Source organism: Mya arenaria, chromosome 16, assembly GCF_026914265.1.
Source record: "Mya arenaria isolate MELC-2E11 chromosome 16, ASM2691426v1".
In the NCBI taxonomy this organism is placed as follows: domain Eukaryota; kingdom Metazoa; phylum Mollusca; class Bivalvia; order Myida; family Myidae; genus Mya; species Mya arenaria.
Window position 1 is genome coordinate 26,956,061 of NC_069137.1, and position 18,914 is coordinate 26,974,974.

At 32.8% G+C, this 18,914-nt stretch overlaps 2 protein-coding genes and 1 long non-coding RNA gene across 9 annotated transcripts in view; 1 reads left to right on the forward strand and 2 right to left on the reverse strand.

Moving 5' to 3' along the window:
• Positions 1-18,914, forward strand: part of LOC128221341 (uncharacterized) — a 399,999-nt gene that overhangs the window by 188,061 nt on the left and 193,024 nt on the right. The window lies entirely within an intron of this gene.
• On the reverse strand, positions 8,079-10,313 carry LOC128221346 (uncharacterized). The gene is made up of 3 exons (XR_008258971.1): positions 10,230-10,313; positions 9,326-9,456; positions 8,079-8,248 (listed from the first exon to the last, which is right to left on the reverse strand). It is a non-coding gene; the product is annotated as an uncharacterized LOC128221346 (long non-coding RNA).
• Positions 12,728-18,063, reverse strand: LOC128221345 (uncharacterized). 2 transcript variants are annotated; one of them, XR_008258970.1, is made up of 2 exons: positions 17,945-18,063; positions 12,728-13,271 (listed from the first exon to the last, which is right to left on the reverse strand). XR_008258970.1 is itself a non-coding variant. In XM_052929943.1 (2 exons), the coding sequence occupies exons 1-2, from the start codon at positions 16,703-16,705 to the stop codon at positions 12,921-12,923; spliced, it is 381 nt and encodes a 126-aa protein (XP_052785903.1). In that variant the 5' UTR covers positions 16,706-16,740; the 3' UTR covers positions 12,728-12,920. The 2 variants fall into 2 exon arrangements, 1 of the variants encoding a protein (XP_052785903.1); XM_052929943.1 differs by lacking the exon at positions 17,945-18,063 and adding an exon at positions 16,676-16,740.

Consider the following 18,914-nt stretch of genomic DNA (forward strand, 5'->3'; position numbering starts at 1 on the left):
GGAACAGGAGTCACTTCGGGTTGTTCTTATGGGACTTGAATAGATAATTTGGATGTGAACAATTTAGTTCAGAAACACTATCAAAAAATTGTCCTCAAAAGATGTCTTATGTGCTAAAGCCTCCAACTTTTCCACATAGGTCCTTTGAAGCAAACATCATGTCGTTATGAAAGCAAGCCTCCAACCAATTCCTATATATCGTTTAAAAGTAAAGCCTCATAGTTTTCCTTACACATCGTAAAAAGTAAAAGATCCAACTTATACATAGATATATAATGATATATTTATCAAAATTATGTATATATATTTGTTTTCCTGGAAACGTCAATGTAGATCAAACATAAGACCTCGCTTGAAGCGCCGCTGTATCTCATCAATTGACACGACATTGATGTGTTTCCTATTATATAAATTCGCAGATGTAATTGCTAACTTTATTAAAGATACAGTACCAATGCAACTTATTCTGGATGGGATGACAGATCAATACACTTCAGAGGATAAAATTGTTCATTTCCAAGATTGTTTTCCACTTTATTGCGATAATATCAGAAATGCGCAAATGAAAACGTAACCTTATGTAAACGATACAGATTTACACAATGTTGTTTCTCCTCAGTAAATTGGTTTAATCATTTGAATCAGTTGATTGTATGTTATTTATAAATCGTTTTAGCAAATAATCACTTGTTGAGTAATTGCATTCAGTTCTGATTTGTTTTCCGATCATGTTAGAGTTATTTAACAGCACATATAACTTGGTCCTTGAATACATACTTCTTGCAAAAACACATTGTATATCAATGATAATTCAATGCAAAAAAATAATAGTTAAACAAGGTAACTTGAAGTATACACAGAGGATAATTGTTGTTTTTTCCGTGTAATATTGTAATAAATTTCACCGAGTTAGCGTTAAATTTATATTTCACGAGTGGCGTAGCAACGAGAGTAATATTTACTTTTGGGATGTTTAAGAGGTGAAATATTTTAACTCTTACCCTGACACAAACCTTTTTAATAACTTTGTAGATAAAACGTGCCGATTTGAATGCACACGTAACGTCATTTCGGAAATGACGTCATTGAAATTGTGTCCAATCACGGTGCGTGCTGACGTTTGGTTTGAAACCGAGAGCGGGCTTGAATATCAAAATAGTGAGAACTATTAAAATGATATGTTCACTGTTTAAAACTGTGAAATATGAATTTACTACACTGATAAATCTCTATAAACAACCGGAAAGCATATAATAAATTGATATGATAAACGGTCTATGTATGTTAGTCGATCTCTGAGAGTGCACAATGACAAAGCCCGAAATAAACAATAAAGGATACAAAAAGTACAAAAATGATGAAGCACCACAATCATACCATAAATACATCGAATCTAATTTCTTAGAAAATGTTGGGACAAACATGAAATATGTATTATTAAAACATAGCTACGAGTGTGTATAATATGCATAAGGCTTTAGTTATGCGCTTCTAACTTCGGTTCCCGCATTAACGGCTTGTACCATAAAGAGCTGGTTAATACCAAGTCTGGCCAGACCAGACACAACATCGATACTAGATAACGCGCAAAAGGAACATAACACAAAACAATTGCTCCATACTGTCTTTTTACTATATGTTTTTAATAATACGCACCTTCTATCTTCTAATTACACTCACACTCGAATATACAAACAACATATTTCGCAAGAGCAACATACTTTAAATGAACTTTGTCAGATTTATTGAGGGTACGAGTAAATAAGATTCATTGTATTATTTTCAATAAAATGGTAACATAGCTCATCATCATCTTTTTAAGCGCACTGTAAATAAGATTTACCTTTCACTCTATCATAGTGTATTTAATGTGTCGTGTCTGACTTAGCCAGGCACGTACGTATTAAACCGACACTAGACTAAACCTGAACTTTCTAAGAACCATATCAAATTTACCAATATAGTTTGATACTTAAGTGACTTTCATCACAACTAGTTCGATGTAATACATGTTCATTTCATTAAATTCAAACGCTTATCCTTTTCCCGATGAACTGTACGACATGAATGTCGTATAGCTGTCATTCATACAAACGGGTAAATAGCCCCTTGTCGGATGTTTACATTTCAATCTAGGATAAAGACCTCGACTCGCACAAGAACATTATCTCTACATTTTAGAAACTCACCTTGGGTGTTATAAGCTTAAACTCCTGACGTTCTGGGGTGTTTAGGCGACCACAGGCCGTTTTTACGATATTTATGACGGCGGAATTGGTCGCCATGTTTTTGTTGTGTAGCGATTAGCACAACTTGTTTTTATGCTGTAGCGATTCGCACAACCCATTTTTTTGCGACGCGCCGAACATTACGCCCGTACAGTTCCGTACCGGGCACAGAACGGCGATTTTGTTTCGCAAGTCCCACCAAAAAACAGTAGGGTCGGCGGTATTTTACAGGTAAGGTCGGGTGACCCGAACCACATTGTTTATTTTTATGCCTAATAAAGCTGTCCTAGTTTGATCGAGAAAATAGATCCTCTTAAATAAAGACGCCTCCGCCTGTCGTAGCCTGTCACAGGACATGCGCCCTAGCAACTAATAATAGTGCCAGAGAGACACAGTAGAAATTACAAGGACATTTTAAGGACTCATTATGTTTGTACACTCCTCCACAATGAACCCTTTCTCGTTACGACAGTGAAATGCAAAACTCGAATCGTGGTTTCATATTATTGTCTTTTGTTTTTTATCATTGTGATGTTGTTGTTTTTTCTTATCCTATTTTGAACTGCAAACAATAAAACGACTTCAGGCTTATTGCAAATAAAGTATTCCTTGTATAACAATGCATTTGAAGCCTAACGGATAAGAAATATAGTTAAGATGATTCATTAACATCGATTGAAAGATACGGATAATATATCATGTTTTAATACTCATAATGAGTGACATAATTATTACAATTACTGTTTTATTGATACTGCTATAATAAATATCTTCTCTGACCGGGTATGCGAGATAGGTACATCTCAACCCGAGTATAGCTTTTGCAGAAACGAGGTTTTCCGAGTTATTGCAGAACAATTTGCGCGAGCTTTGGGATGAACCTATCTTACACGAGCGGCTAAGGTAGTCGCTTTATCTCCCACCTCAGTTAACAAAATATAGTTAAAATGTACAGTTTTTGCCGGAAACCTTTTGTGAGTAGTTTTGAAAAAAAGTACCTAAATACGAGTACTTTTTTCTATTTGCCCGTTGGCGAGAAAAGGATTATTAATTGAAATCAGATAATGTGGTATATAATTATTAACAGTTATTTGTCCAGTTAGTTGGTTGATAACAAAGCATTATGAAGACCACTAGTTTAAGTATACACTTACTGTACATTCTTAAATTCTGTATTCGCTGTATGTTGTCTGAATAACTGGTCTCGGTTTTAAAATTCAAGGATTAAAACTTCAGTATCTTTATGTAAAATAGTTTTGATTATTTATTTAATATATGAGTATTTAGCAGACAATCACCTTGTATCAAATTGTATCAAATTTACTAGTGATCATCTGGCATCAGACTATAACATCAAAGTTATCGAGCTATAAGAAATCTAGCGTTTTCGCGTGTCGAATTCCTTAAAGTCTGTTAAAAGAATTTACATTAATATTCGATTTTTTGGTTCGACATCATTGACGATTTATGGACTTTTTAAAAAAACGTTCGTATATTGAATATTGGTAACTATTTGTGAATATGCATATATTAATTCATATTAACAAATATTACTGTTTTTAAAGTTCAAATATAAAGCTTGTCTATTGCCTGACTTATGTTGATATTTGTTTGACTGACTGATAAACGTAAGACAAATTTAAAGACCGTTGAACAGTGAATTATTTGAATCTAGAAAAAAAATTAAATCTAGAATGCTTAGACCAAGTTGAGATTGATATCTTATATCAACACAGTGCATAGACTCTATACACTATATGGATATGCTCGATACACCGTGACAGTACATACACTGGTGTTATATTCTATACCAGTATATACTGTGCACGGTATATATTCTATTCATTCTCAGAGGTGTTGAAGCAGTGCTTCAACACCCCTGTTCTCTATACAATGTATACAGCCAGAGATTTTGAAGATTTACTTCAACTCCTCTGTTATAGTCTATATACATTGTGGAAGCGTGCACTATACTCTATTCATTTTCAAGAGGTTTTGAAGCAGTGCTTCAACACCCCTGTTCTCTATACAATGTATACAGCCAGAGATTTTGAAGATTTACTTCAACTCCTCTGTTATAGTCTACATACATTGTGGAAGCGTGCACTATACTCTATTCATTCTTAGAGGCGTTGAAGCAGTGCTTCAACACCCCTATTCTCTATACAATGTATACAGTCAGAGATTTTGAAGATTTACTTCAACTTCTCTGTTATAGTCTATATACATTGTGGTAGCGTGCGCTATACTCTATTCATTTTCAGAGGTGTTGAAGCAGTGCTTCAACACCCCTGTTCTCTATGCAATGTATCAACCAGAGCTTTTGAAACTTTACATCAATTCCTCTGTTATAGTCTATATACATTGTGGTGGCGTGCACTATTCTCTATCTGTAAATTTGAACCTGTGTTATAGTCTATATACATTGTGGTAGCGTGCACTATACTCTATACTCATTCTCAGAGGTGTTGAAGCAGTGCTTCAACACCTTTGTTCTCTATTCAATGTATACAAACGGAGATTTTTGAACAAAAAATGGAGAAAACTGCACAAAAATAATTTTGATGAATATATGTCATATCAGGCAACATATTTAATATACTTAAATCATAGAACAATTATATGGCGCAAAAAATGATTTTTGGGGTAAAATGTTGGAAAAATTAAATGAAAATGACAATTTATGAATTTTGCCAATAACTCTGCCTTATTTTGCAATAAAAACACCAGAACTACTGCAGCTAATATATATCATTTAACGTTATTATATATTATATAGAAACGGGGTAAAATGTATGAAAAATTAAATGGAAATGAGAATTTCTGGAATTTGCCAATAACTTTTTCAAATATTGCAATAGAATGACCAGAATTACTGTATTTCATAAATATTACAGTTTAATATATCAAAAGTAAAGAAACTATGTAATTTTGTGAAATGTGAATTTTGGGGAAAATGTTTGAAAAATTAAATAAAAATGAGAATTTCTGAAATTGCAAATTATTAGCACAAATTTTGCAATACAATGACCAGAAATTTTACTGTATTCAATAGATACTAGAATACAGTATAACAAACCTTAAGTGTAGAAACCATGTATTGTGTGAAGTGTGATTTGGGGGGTAAAATGAAACTAAATAAAAATCGACACACAGCAGTTATCAAACAACACAAATAAACAAAAATCATTTATGTGCATTTTTCTGAAATTGTCTCCTTAATTTTTGAAGCTCTGCATCAATCCTCTGTCAAATAAATTAACCTTGTTCTCTGTATTCATTTATGATGATCCCCTTTTAGTTAATAAATCTTTTGAAATCATTGAAAATTGACCTTTTTCTCTGTCACCTGTATGTCGATGAATTTTATAATGCAGATATTTGCCAGACTCGCAAAATTCATAACAAACCGAAAGCCCAAGGCATTTTTTCAAGAATATCATGCGACAGTCACTTGGGTGTGGAGCCTTGCCCAGCAACGTCTACATTTTTAAATTGTCATAGCCTAAAATCATAGCCTAAAATTGTCATTTCCCGACATGCCAACATTTAGACATATCCAACATGATAACCCAAACTAAGGTCTCCCTAGGCTAAATACTTTTCCAGCTAGACACTAGAGTTGGACCTACAATATCGAAGATGTCCATAAAACCCAATTCACATAACAGGACAGGAGACCAGGACAACCAAAAGACATGGTTGTCTATGTTATAAACAAACAAGACTATGCATTTACCATAACTGTATCTATTTTGAACATGAACAGAACATTAGTAAATTTAATCCTAAGAATCTGATGTCAATAATCCCGTACATGTATGTATATCTATGTCCATCAATATGATAAGAAATGGAAGTTTCTTCTAAAACATACACAGAAACAGCTATTGTTCATATAAACCATACCATAAGGTGTCTTATAATTATGTCAACAAGAGCTGTCTTTGGACAGCACGCTCAATTAAATGAGGCTTTGTCTTAAAAATGAATACAATAATGATGTAATATGTGCCTGTCGAAAGCAATAAAAAGAGTCAAATTAATAAGATAACTAGAAATGCTGCAATGCAACAAGAACTTCAGCCATAATTGACTAAGTCAGTATGGAAATTAACAACAGAACAAGGTAACTAAAAAAAATATAGATTAAAAATAATAATATATGATTTGCATTCATTTAATTCAAGTTTAAAACAAACTTTTAATAATGAGCTAGCTCAATTGTTACTAAGCAATGTGCTTTATTGCTCACCTCAGAACCAGACACATTATTTGTTTCAATAATATGTTCACAAGATTTTATTCACTAAAATATGTGCCTAATTATTAACTTTTTACATGTTATGCCTTATTTGTTGAAAAGTCTTGCTGGCTAAGTTGTGATTTATGATGAGGAAACAATACCTCTATGAATAGCAATTTTAAGGTTTTTAATACTTGACTTAGTGACTCCTGTTTCATATTACCTACATTCATTCTTTAAGGAAAGCTTGGGAAGAGAATATGGCCTATAAAACTAGAACATAGTTTTTTTCTAAAACTTGACCAAATTTCATTCATATAAAGTGGAACTTGAGGCCACTCTTATCAAACACATTTTGACCAATAAACAAGTTTCACCTAATATTATTTAAATGTTGACGATAATAAATACTGACAAATATCATGAAAAATTATATATATATAGTTTCTGAAGCATTTACAGTTTATATTATTAGAACAAACAACCTACATGCTTTTTGTCCAACCTGAACAGTTATCAATCTCTACTAAGATTTTTTTTGGTAAACATATGCTGGCCAGTATGAATAAAGACCAAAGAGACAAGAGCTGTCACAGAGACAGCGCTCTCGACTATTCTGCTGCTTTTCAGAGTAAGGATTGAAAAGTTTTGGCGAAACATGCATGGATCACTGTTAGATTAGATTTCAATGCAATACATGATGTGCGGAGATATTAACATAAATGTGGTTACATGCAAAATTTTAACCAGAATTTTTATCTAACTTGATTATTCAATTAGGTTGGGTGGTTGTATAAAGTCTCAATGCAATTCATCCAGTAGTTGCTGAGATATTAACCTATGTGTGCTTACATGCAAAACCTTAACCAGAATTTCAGAGTGAAATAATAAAGGCAAGTATTTGCATTAAATGCAAACTATAGTTATATAACTTGGAAAATTAAGTAGGTTGGATGGTTGAGTACCATTGTATCAAGTCTCAATGCAATACCTCAAGCAGTTGCTGAGATATTAACCTATGTGTGCTTGCATGCAAAACCTTAACCAGAATTTCTAAGTCAAATAATAAAGGCCTATTATTTACATTAAATGCAAACTAGAGTTATCTTACTTGTTTAAATAAGTAGGTTGGCTGGTTGAGTACCATTGTATCAAGTCTCAATGCAAAACCTCAAGTAGTTGCTGAGATATTAACCTATGTGTGATTGCATGCAAAACCTTAACCAGAATTTCTAAGTCAAATATTAAAGGCCTATTATTGGCATTAAATGCAAAGTAGAGTTATCAAACTTGGTTAATTAAGTAGGTTGGATGGTTGAGTACCATTGTATAAAGTCTCAATGCAATACCTCAAGTAGTTGCTGAGATATTAACCTATGTGTGCTTGCACGCAAACCCTTAACCAAGGGGTGACGCCGACGCTTGGGTGAGTAGTATAGCTCTGCATATTCTTCGAAAAGTTGAGCTAAAAATGAGTCCCCATACTTAAGTGTTAACACTGTATGAAACTGTTAATAAAAATGAAGGACAGACTATGATCAATCACAATAGTTCAACATGAGCACTTTGTACTGTGTTGAGGTAAATGTTAATCGTCCAACTTATTTAAGGGTAATCTATTTTCAAATCTATAATGTATTTGTCTGTTAAAAGTTAAAATTGGTATATCATTCCAATTTTAGTGAATCTTTATGTGACGGATGTCTTGTCCATTAAGTTGCCTTCAATGAAGATTTTGAAGTCAGACTGTCTCTTGTTGGATGTGGGGAGTTTTCTGAAAGAAAAAGGAACATTAAGCAATACATAAACACAGTTCCATTGTTGGCTTCAAATATTGAACTATTAAGGAGCTTTTCATTCATTTGTGCCATTGGCTTCAATGTTAAAATTTGATAGTTACCCCATATAAGTATCATTTGAAAGGGCTTTGCATACTGATTACTTATATGTAAAATCAATGACAAGAACATATTTTCACCTTGAAAAGTTATTGCTGGCATCCCAAAATCACATTATTGTTCATCAGATACATTAAGTTATTATCTATCTTGCAAAAGCTCTATGGTTGATTTTGAAATATGATAGTTCTTATACATATTAAATCTTAATATCAAAAATTAGCCACACTTTTTGTGATATAGATTTTATATATATGCACATAAAAATATGTAACAAAAAATATACAAATAAATAAGAAATGATAAAAACACACAAATCTTAGTTTATTTTACATTGATAGATAGTTCATATAAACTTTGCTAAACACAGAAAATAATTGTTTCTATTACAGGATTTGAACCTGGACAATTAATTTTAATGTGAATGAGCATATTTGAGCATGATCACAACTGTGCATTACAACAAAGGATAACATTGAAAACTAACAAAGGGCAACTACTACAAAAAAAAATCTTGAGTTATGGTTTCTGTGCACTGCACTTCTGCTAAATGAGATCTATCTGTACATATTTGAAGTTTGAGATCAACACCTCAAAGACTTTTCAAGTTCTGCTGCAGACAAAAACTCAGTAAGAAATATAACAAAGGGTTATTACAAAAAGAACTGTAAACAGAGTTATGGTCCCTTAACACTGCACTTCTTCTCAATAGGGATCTATCTGTATATGAAGTTTGAAGTTAATACCTGGGGGATTTATGCTCAAGATTACATTCCGTGCACACGCACACACACGTGCACAATTACACAATTACTGTATCCACTTTGCCTTTTGGCAAGGGATAATCAATAGATTAGTCCTCATCATCACGGTCTTAAACAAACATGATGAACATAATCATAGCATGCATAAAACAGTTTACAGTTGTATCAAATCTGGAATAAAAACTGTACCTAGATGAATTTGTAACAGGTGGCGATCAGTCATCACTTTCCTGTTTCCTGTTTCTCATTGTGTCATTCCTGTATCTCATTGTGTCTTAGTTGGTTTAGTACAACTCTGGCCTGGTCCACAATTGCAACAACTGAAAAACAACTGAACAATTAGCAAAATAGAACTTATACCTTAAATGTACATAATATATTGCTACTAAAAAATGACTCATACTGTCAAACACTTGTTTCCATGAAAAACTACAGCTATCACCTATTGTAATAAGAGGTTTTACTGAGAGTGATGTTTGCTTTTAAGCATACAGTAACCAATTAGGCAATAATTTTAAAACTGCCAAGCGCAAAATAAACATAAGAAAATAATCCTTAATATACCAAAAACAGAATAGTGTTTTGTTTAATTAAAGTAAAAAATGAAAAAAAGTTATGAAGAGAAGAAAAAAAATAAAAAAATATAAAGATAATAATCAAAGGTTTACAATTCTTTGACTACCATACACAATTTAATGATTCATATGCACAGCTATTTTTCTTATCACGTCCAATATGTGCATGAAGTTTGAAGTTAATACCTCAAAAACATAGAAAAGTGAAAGAAAAATAATCAAAGACCAATAACTCTAAAATACCATCAACAAAAATGTTTTTTGCACAGCACTTCTCCTCAACATAATTAATATGTGTTAGAAATCTCAGAAGCATTTGGAATTATGGATAAAAGAAGACTTGTCCAAATGAACCCTAACCATCAAGTGGTAGGAGTATAATAGCAGAGACAAATCATACATACCGTATGTCTTTATATTTAATATGTCAATGTATGTTTGAACAGAATAATTATGTTAATTCTGGCTTACCTCATATTTATATTGTTATACATAGAATTAATCCAAAGAGAACTTACCATTCACTGACAAGATTTCCTCATTATACACAGGAGTATCTTCATACTTTTAGAATCTCTCCATTTTTCTTCTCCATGGGAACTGCAATGCATAACACATAAGAAAGGAAATCAAACAATTGCATTTTTTAAAACAATTTGTAGAGAAAAATAAAACATGACTTCAGACACATGCAGAATTATTTGCATGTAAGTGAAAGTACCGCTATCAAAACTTCGCTAATTGACATCAGTGCTAATTGGAAATAGGGGCCCTTGTTGACAGTTTGCAACTCTCAAAACAACTCTCAACTAATTTATTAGGGTCATTTGTGTACACAGTGGGGATTAAAGGGACCATAAACTGTCCTCTTGGCAACTAACCAGATCTGATACTTCGCCTGTAAATCGTGTATTTGGTGTTTTTTTATAGATTTTTTTAAAATACTCGAGTAGTGATTTGGTACTCGAGTACTCGGACGATCAATCGACTACTCTGGTACTCGTTGCCATCCCTAATAAATAACGATAACGACTCAGCAAAGGCTCGATTTTATCAATTTTGAAAAATCCGTTTCTCCAAATCCGTATTGAAAGACCACTTAAGTAATTCGAATAATTAATATCAAGATGTTGACAAAACACAACTATATAAGATTATCTTTTTTAATTTAGTTATTTATTGAATAAGATTGAATTTAGTTACAAACAATTGTCTCAGAATGTCAATATGAAAAGTATTCTCTAAAATAGACACACAATAAAGATATAATTTGGTTTATACTCATTTATTTAATCTCGATTGTGACGAAAGTCGGTTTCCTGGCAGAAACCAGTACTGTGTCCTTTTTGAGAGAGTATTAGAAAGTACCCTTGGTGGGGATCTAGCGGGTGAGAGGCGGACACCTATAACATTAGACAACTCTAACCACTCTATTTTAAGGATTGCGCTGAAAGTTTTTTGATAAAGTGAATACTAAATAACAAAGAATCTCAGACGGTTGCCCGTCAATCTCCTTATATGCCAGTTGGCCGCATTGTTTCGCGGCTCTTTAAAAACTGAAAGTATGTAACATTGAAGCGCTATTTGGTGGTATCCTTCCATTTCCCAGCAGTGTCCAAACAAGTTTTCAGCCGTCTCAGGATGATTCAATGTACCCATGTCACGGTTAATAAAACACTTTCCTTAATTCGAGAGTGCCTCCTCCTGCCTGAGACGAAGATCCAATATCCCGTATGTGAGATACTGCAGGTAGAATAGGTATGGTCTAGAGTCTACCACAGCCATGTCCATCCAAAAAGGTTCACTCATATGTCTAAATTGAACGTCATCATTCACTGCTCTGTTCATTTCATATAACAAAATTGGTGGTACACAGAATGCTTCTAAACATGTAAACCTTACACAGAGGGCAACTTTAAGTAATGCGGTATTATAGTTCCAATAGTTTACTGTTTTTCACCTAATAACTCGGGTTCTTCACCATCAAATTTCCTTTTACAGCCAAAAATAGCATGCTCATTAACGTCATTATCTAAGTTCAATGTCACTCCGCACGCCACCCGCTCTAAGATTATCTGCATTGCAATAGAACAAGGACGCCAGTTTCAATCGGCTGGATGTTATGTCCGTGTCAAAAGAACGTTCATATAGATAATATATTTCTGGTTTAAAAGGAATGTTATGTTCTATATTAGATGACGAGACAATTGATGCAACCAAGGAGTAAATGTGCGGCTTTAACAGTGACAGTACATAACGCTCATAGCAACATAATATATTAATGATGTTGTCATCGCCAAGTATACAAAATTCATTAAATAATCTTCGAAATTATGCAGGATTTAATTCATCATTTGTGATTGCATGAATACACAATGTTAGTTTAAAACTAACATGTTCCATTAAATCGCATGCTAAAACATTATTTATCGATTTAATTAATGTTGATCGTGGTTCCACCGTGTCGCTTGAAGGGGTTTGGAGCATTTGTCCTAAGCTATCGATCTGCAAATCGTACAGTATCATTAAATTATCTTTCAAGAACTCTTTTACAACCTCCTTCAAAGAAAGTTGACAGCAGCGAGATATTTTTCCTTCAAAAAGGTTGACTCCAGGAATGATAAAGTGAGGACAATAACCCCTCTTCAAGAACGTAACCAGTGTATGCAAACAATAACTGATGTATTTTATGAGCCGATCTTCTTTCCACTCCGCTGGCGATATTCTTTCGATTGTAAAGAACATGATCGTCTTGCAAAGGAACGAAGTAAATTTGCCGTGGTGGCTTAAGTATTGTTCGTTTAAATATTTCTTGAGCATTTTGAAGACCACGTAGCATTTTAACTGCCCTGTGGTGAAGCTAAATACAAGAATCCTTTCGACCTGGTTTGGTGATATACGCCATTCAATCCTTTCATTCAGACTCTGGAAATGTCTATCAGGAACAAGAAAACAAGAGCATTCTCGTGCATCCTGCATCATTTCCCTTGTGGGCCAATGACTACTTCTTGGACGTTAAAAACCTCCATTGTACTTCCGGTGGCAACTGTTTACACTTCAATGCAATGACATAATCCCATTCCACAGAATAACTAACCGAAGGTCCACTACTTACACATCTGTTTCCATAAAACCTTACCCAGCCTTTTTTCTACCCGATTGCTCAAAAACACACGTCCATCCTCATGCGGTACGCCATCTTCCTGTCCTTAATATCCATTTGGTTCTGGAGAATCTTCCCTGACATACTGTAACCAGTAGTGTTGTGGTGGAGAATCCCCCTCCTTAACCATCAGGTAAGTCTCTATCCCGTACTCCCAGTCCGTCAAGTTAAATATGATGTTGATGTTTTCCGTACATTTGAGTTGAACAATATCTGAACGCATGCCTAAAGTTGTTGATCCTTCTGACTGGCTGCCAAAATGGAAATTCGTCGTCTTTACACCCTTTAGATGGTCAACCATAGTCTCAATATTCTCTCTCAGCAGGTAGGTTTCCATTACTCGAGCTAGGCGGAGAGACATCAATACTTTGTTTTCCGGATCTCGGTCCATCCCTGTCTGAATTATATAAAAACGGAAAGAAATTCAATACAATAAGAACCAAAATTCGTTATTAAGTGTGCTAAAAAAATCCATTGGTCATTATAATCTTATATCAAAATACAATAGTAGTTTTAAATCGCTAATTGCTTATTGTATTGCTCATCCCAATTTTTATGAAAGAATATTCGTACAATGTAAATGCTTTCAGCAGGCTGTTGGGCAGATAGACACAATGAATTACTTGGAATTTATTTAAACCGTAGATATAAAGGCTTTTCTTTGAAGAGTACTGGTTTTTTTTTTAAAATGAATTCCTGAAACAAAATATAGGGTTTAATATAGCATCGTTCCGTCATTAAGTTATCAGTCCTTTTATGAACATTTTGCAATTTCATGTTATCTTTGAAACCTTCTGTGGCTGACTAATTTACAAAGGTAATTATTTGGAAGAAAAAATAGCTAACACATGTCGCTTTTGCGTTTAATAATGTTCTCTTTATTTGTTCCCAGTTTTAGTACAATGATGGTTTTTATTATGAAAGTCTATAATCACACAGTTTTCAACCTTTTGTTTTATAAGCCAGACTGTGTGTGATGCTCATAGTTTTAAACATTGACTGCATTGTATCTTTCAAAAGTTTTTGCAATAGGTGCTATGAATTGTATTCCTCCGTCTGCAGATAGAGTTGGGATATCTCATCATTGAAATACTTGGGGCTTACCTATAAGTTTATTATCATTTGTTTTTTATTATGTTTCCTCAAGGTAATGCATACTTCGGTAAGATTTACCTTTTACGTTTTTTTCTTTATTTAGGATTGTTGAACAAGAGTGAGGTTTGTGCATGTAAACTGATTTAAGCTCCCAGTAAATTTACATTTTACTGAGCATTTCAAGGCGGTACCTAACAATCCTTGGTAAACATTCCTAGTTTTATATACATTGTATTTGTGCACTGTGCTACTTGTGGAGATCTTTGCTTTTCTTCCATGTTACTTGTTTGTGAGTTACCCTTTTAAATTAAACGGTGTTATTGTTGAAATATTTGGCTACTGAGCTTGTTTCTATAAAAAAACTTTTTATATAAATATGTTTTAAAACATAAACAATATATATGTCACAATAACCAGATTACCGTACATGTTACACAGAAAGTCGTTTGCATTATCTAAGTTAATAAATAAGTTTGATCAGATTTGAACAGAAAAGAACAATACTATGAGTACAATTAGCTGATATTAACACATTTAGAATCTTCGCGCATTTAAAATGCATTGATCAGATTACAAGCGCTTATCTGCAGTTATTTATTGTTTTTGAATAGTCATATGATCCATTGTTATCACTCTCTATCTGTAATATTAATAATAAACTTATGGACTCATTTTCTGCTCTTATAGTGGGGGTAGTCTGTTAAAGCTATGAAAAGCTCATTTTAGCATAGTAAAGAAAATGATCTAGTTTTGTTTGCATTATCTAATTAAAGTCGCAACTATTATGTCAAACTTATTATTTAGTTAGGTTCAATATTGGAATATGCATATGAAATACGGGTGTTTATTAATATCAAAACAAACTGAGTTTGGATTCAAACTTTTGTAAATATTTTATATAGAATAAAATTATTATACATAATGCAGCTGAGTGAGAACTAATAATTTGTCCTCCAATAGGTAGGTCAAAATTGAAACATACTGATTTAAAGTTCATAATAGTAATAACATATCATTTTAATAATTGTTTATACAGGCCATTGGCGACTGTAATAACAATTAAACAATCTGAATATTGCATGTACCATTCAGTGGTGTTAATGATTATGAAACATTGCATTTGAGCAATTCAGTGAATGTCCTATTAACTTGTTTACGATAAAAGAAATAATATGTGATATTAATTTTGATTACAGAGTGACTTTCCATACGGTATGGTTGAGACTACTATGTCATGTATGTAGTAATGTGAAGTGCTATTGTCACACAGACATACACTGATAAAACCGCATGAACAAGGTGAGGAATCACGTGACTTCAACTGGGTTCTCACATGTGTCACCACGGTCCAAAACCGATGTAAACAAACATGAAAGTAATTCCTAAATATTTTTTTGTGAAAAAAGATAAGACAATATGTCTTAGCCTATATAAAATACTATGATATTTTCTGCTTCTACACATGTTAAACATTATAGATTTTTTTTGTATTTTAACGATGAAATCCTTGGCCAAAATTTCAACTCGATGGAATTGTGTAGAACGATGAAACGCTGTGTGCGCCGTAAGTCTTTGTTAAGTATACGTTTCTTAGTAATTAGTTATATTTAAGACCTCATACGTGTGTTTAAATGTTAATTTAACTCATTTCATTCATTGAACGAAATGATTGTGAAATGTCTTTTAGTTTTTTTTTAATGAGTATTGATATTTCAAGAAATGCTGTTGTAATCGTGTATTTTGTATTTTTGTATTTATGCTATTGTTAATGTGAATGCTTCTCATAACATGCTTATTTTATGTTGAAGTCACGTGATTTCTTATCCTGATTAATGAATACACCTGGTCATGTTTATGTAGGAATGAGGCCCATAGTAATTCTAAATTCGAAATTCCCGAGAGCTCGAAGATACAATAAATAACCCGGTTACCCGGTTTCGGGGCATGAAATAATTTTACTTGATAAAGTGTATTTAAAAAAATCCTGTAATGTAGATTGTCAAGTTTGTAATGTAGAAGTTATAGTACTGTTAGGTAGTCTCCGCTAGTGTAAAGAAATTTGGAATAGTGCTTAAAAATGAATTCCTGAAAAAATGAAGGTCCGAATATTTTGCATATACAAGATAATACAGTTTTAAAATGTTTTATTTACTATTAACACTAAAATTAAATTTTGCTGGATAATTTTGCATTTCCCTGGAAAACACATTTGGCCACGGTTGTTCAAAATTTTCGTTGAGGATTAAACGTTAACTATCATCGTTATATGTTGCGCCGTCAACATTAAAATTAACGTTAACTCTTACGTTGATAAAAATGAGTTGTTCAAACTTAACACTTACAGCGATACAGCGATAAAGGAGGCGTTAACTGAACGACTCTTCTAAAGTTGGTCTTGACCAACGTTAGAGTCGACGTTAAATAGACAGTGGACGTTAAAATTGCTGCCACAGGTGCTTTTTTCAACAACAAACAAAAAAAGAGGATTTCATTATTTCTTTCTATCAACAGGGAAAGTGATGACTTAGAAATGCAGTGCCTCTTCTGCTTTGATATTAATGGGATTTAGTTAAGTGTACAGCTGCTTGCCAGAGACAGAAGACTAAACGGTCGAAAGCGGTGTCAGTCATACATACCTAGCTGAATCAGTTATTGTTAACAGGCTGTGAAATGAATATGGTTACCAAATACGTGCAGAATATTTACCTGCATGGCACTGATTCGAAATATCTCCATTATTACAGATTGGGCATTCACAAATGCACTGTCCATGAGACAAGTGCGGTAGACCAACTCACTTTCCTATTTCCATATCGGTAGTTTACCATAAGTGGAGGAAGCCACTACAAGTACATCTTTAAATCCGATTTATCTAATTAAATAATATTTGATTCCACTGTTTACATCATCAGAACGCTTGAAAGTACGACACAGATAAGACAGTAAAGTAGGAACGGTCCGTCGCTTCACCCCACTGATAAATCGACCCGTTTATGGTCAACCTGTTTCACTTGAATTAACAGGTTAACTTTTCATCTCAAAATACAAATGAGCATTTATATTGCAATTTAATCACCAGTTTTGAACAACATAATTGTGAAAAGTTGCTTAAAGCCTAATATCTTATATTTGTTGTGATTCCCATTTTTATAATATGTTCTGTATACATGTATTTAAAACATGTTTTGTTCAAATGATGACATATTTCATATATTTTAAGGTGCCCCTTGTGATAACTATTGTTTAGTCTATATAATCGAGCACAATTTAAATGTTTATATTTATCACGTGGATTAAATTAAAGCATCTATCCATTTAACATTTGATAAGTGAATATAAAACTGACTAGATTTTTATGCTAGTATAATTATTTTATTGAATAATAGGACAATAAAAGTAAAAAAAGCTCAACTGATATCCTAAGGGCAAGTAATACAGTCAACAATTGATACTTAGTGTAATGTAACCTCAAACCATTTTTGCCTTATCGTTTTCGTTGTGTAAAACATGGCCATTACATTCATGAAAAAAACAACGAAATTTTAGGAGCTGTTGTAGAATTATGGGAATACAAACAGGAACTTAGCTTAACGCATATGTTAAAGCTAAAACGTGAGAGGTACATTAACATTAGCTAACGCTTACAACAACAGAATAACGCTAATGTCGTAAGTTGACGTTGACATTGATGATTTAACGCAAACACGTCAGCGTAATGGTGAGTTATTTAACGAGAACTTTGAAAGACCGGGCCTTGAATTACAAGTATGAGTGTTGAAGAGCCCTTTTTACGATGTGCTATTTTTAAAGGGTTTCGAGTTGCATTTATTTCCTTATAAAACTTCAAAATTGTATAACCTTTAGAAATGTAAACTTAACTTCAGGAAAAAACATAACATTGATAATATATAAAAAAATGTGTATTGTTTAAAACGAAATACACTAAATAAAATCAAAAACATATTTTAAACTTACCTTTTTTTCAATTATTCTCTTTGGTACGAAATGACCACTCCGTGACAATATTATTTTGCAGGTACGCCTTCACTGTAATCGTTAATCATTAAACTGATCAACATATAGAACAATCTGCAACTGTCAACACTTAATAAATTATATTCAACGTTGTTATCTCGTCTACTTGAGAACACCGCTGTCAAGACAGTAAACAGGTTCGATAATGCTTAAAGTGACACTCTTATTCCAAACCAATACATAAACATGTATAACAAACATAAAATTTGAGTGATAAACCCTCAACTACTTACTAAATAATGAATTTATGCAAAAATTAATTACTGATAACAATATTACAACCGTGTATTTAATAGCTGAAAACGCAAATATATTAAATGATTGGTGAATGCTAAAAGATTTACTGCGATCTACTATCGTCTCATAAGAAAGCAATACTGTGTTTTCTGCACATTTCTTTCAAATTAAAAATCGGTATCCTTCATTATCACCATTATTTTTGACATTTATTAATCATTTTTGGTATATTGAAACAATTGCATTAAATGTGTTAAATCTTATGTGGGAGTAAAATTGCATCTTTAATATTCGAACTTTTTTATCCTGACAACTTATTTTTAGATTGCCGTTTTCTTTTAGGAGTCTGTGCTATTGATCACTGACCATCGATACGCTATTTTGCCGCTATTTTGTCGCCAAATTTGTTGTGTTTTTTCATTAATTTTGTAAAGTTAATTAAGCACTCTGTTTTGATTCGAGCATGAGCTATCTTAGCAAATATTTTTTCAGTGATTTTAATACGTTTAAAACACAAGCCATTCAGGTACTTAATTTTATAATGGACAAATATTTTAATGAAGTAATGGTTAAAAAGCGAACAAGTCAAGCGTCAAATATTGAAATAAAGCTACGAAACATAATATTAATCTTCAACAAAAATATAAGATGTATATATTTCACAATTGTATGG

Bases quoted from the DNA above. Each gene is read 5' to 3' on its own strand.
- LOC128221345 (XM_052929943.1), bottom strand. From the start codon at position 16,705: ATGGAGATATTTCGAATCAGTGCCATGCAG. The intron at 13,272-16,675 runs GTAAATATTCTG...TATATAATTCAG, and splicing joins TTCGAATCAGTGCCATGCAG to ACAGGGATGGACCGAGATCC.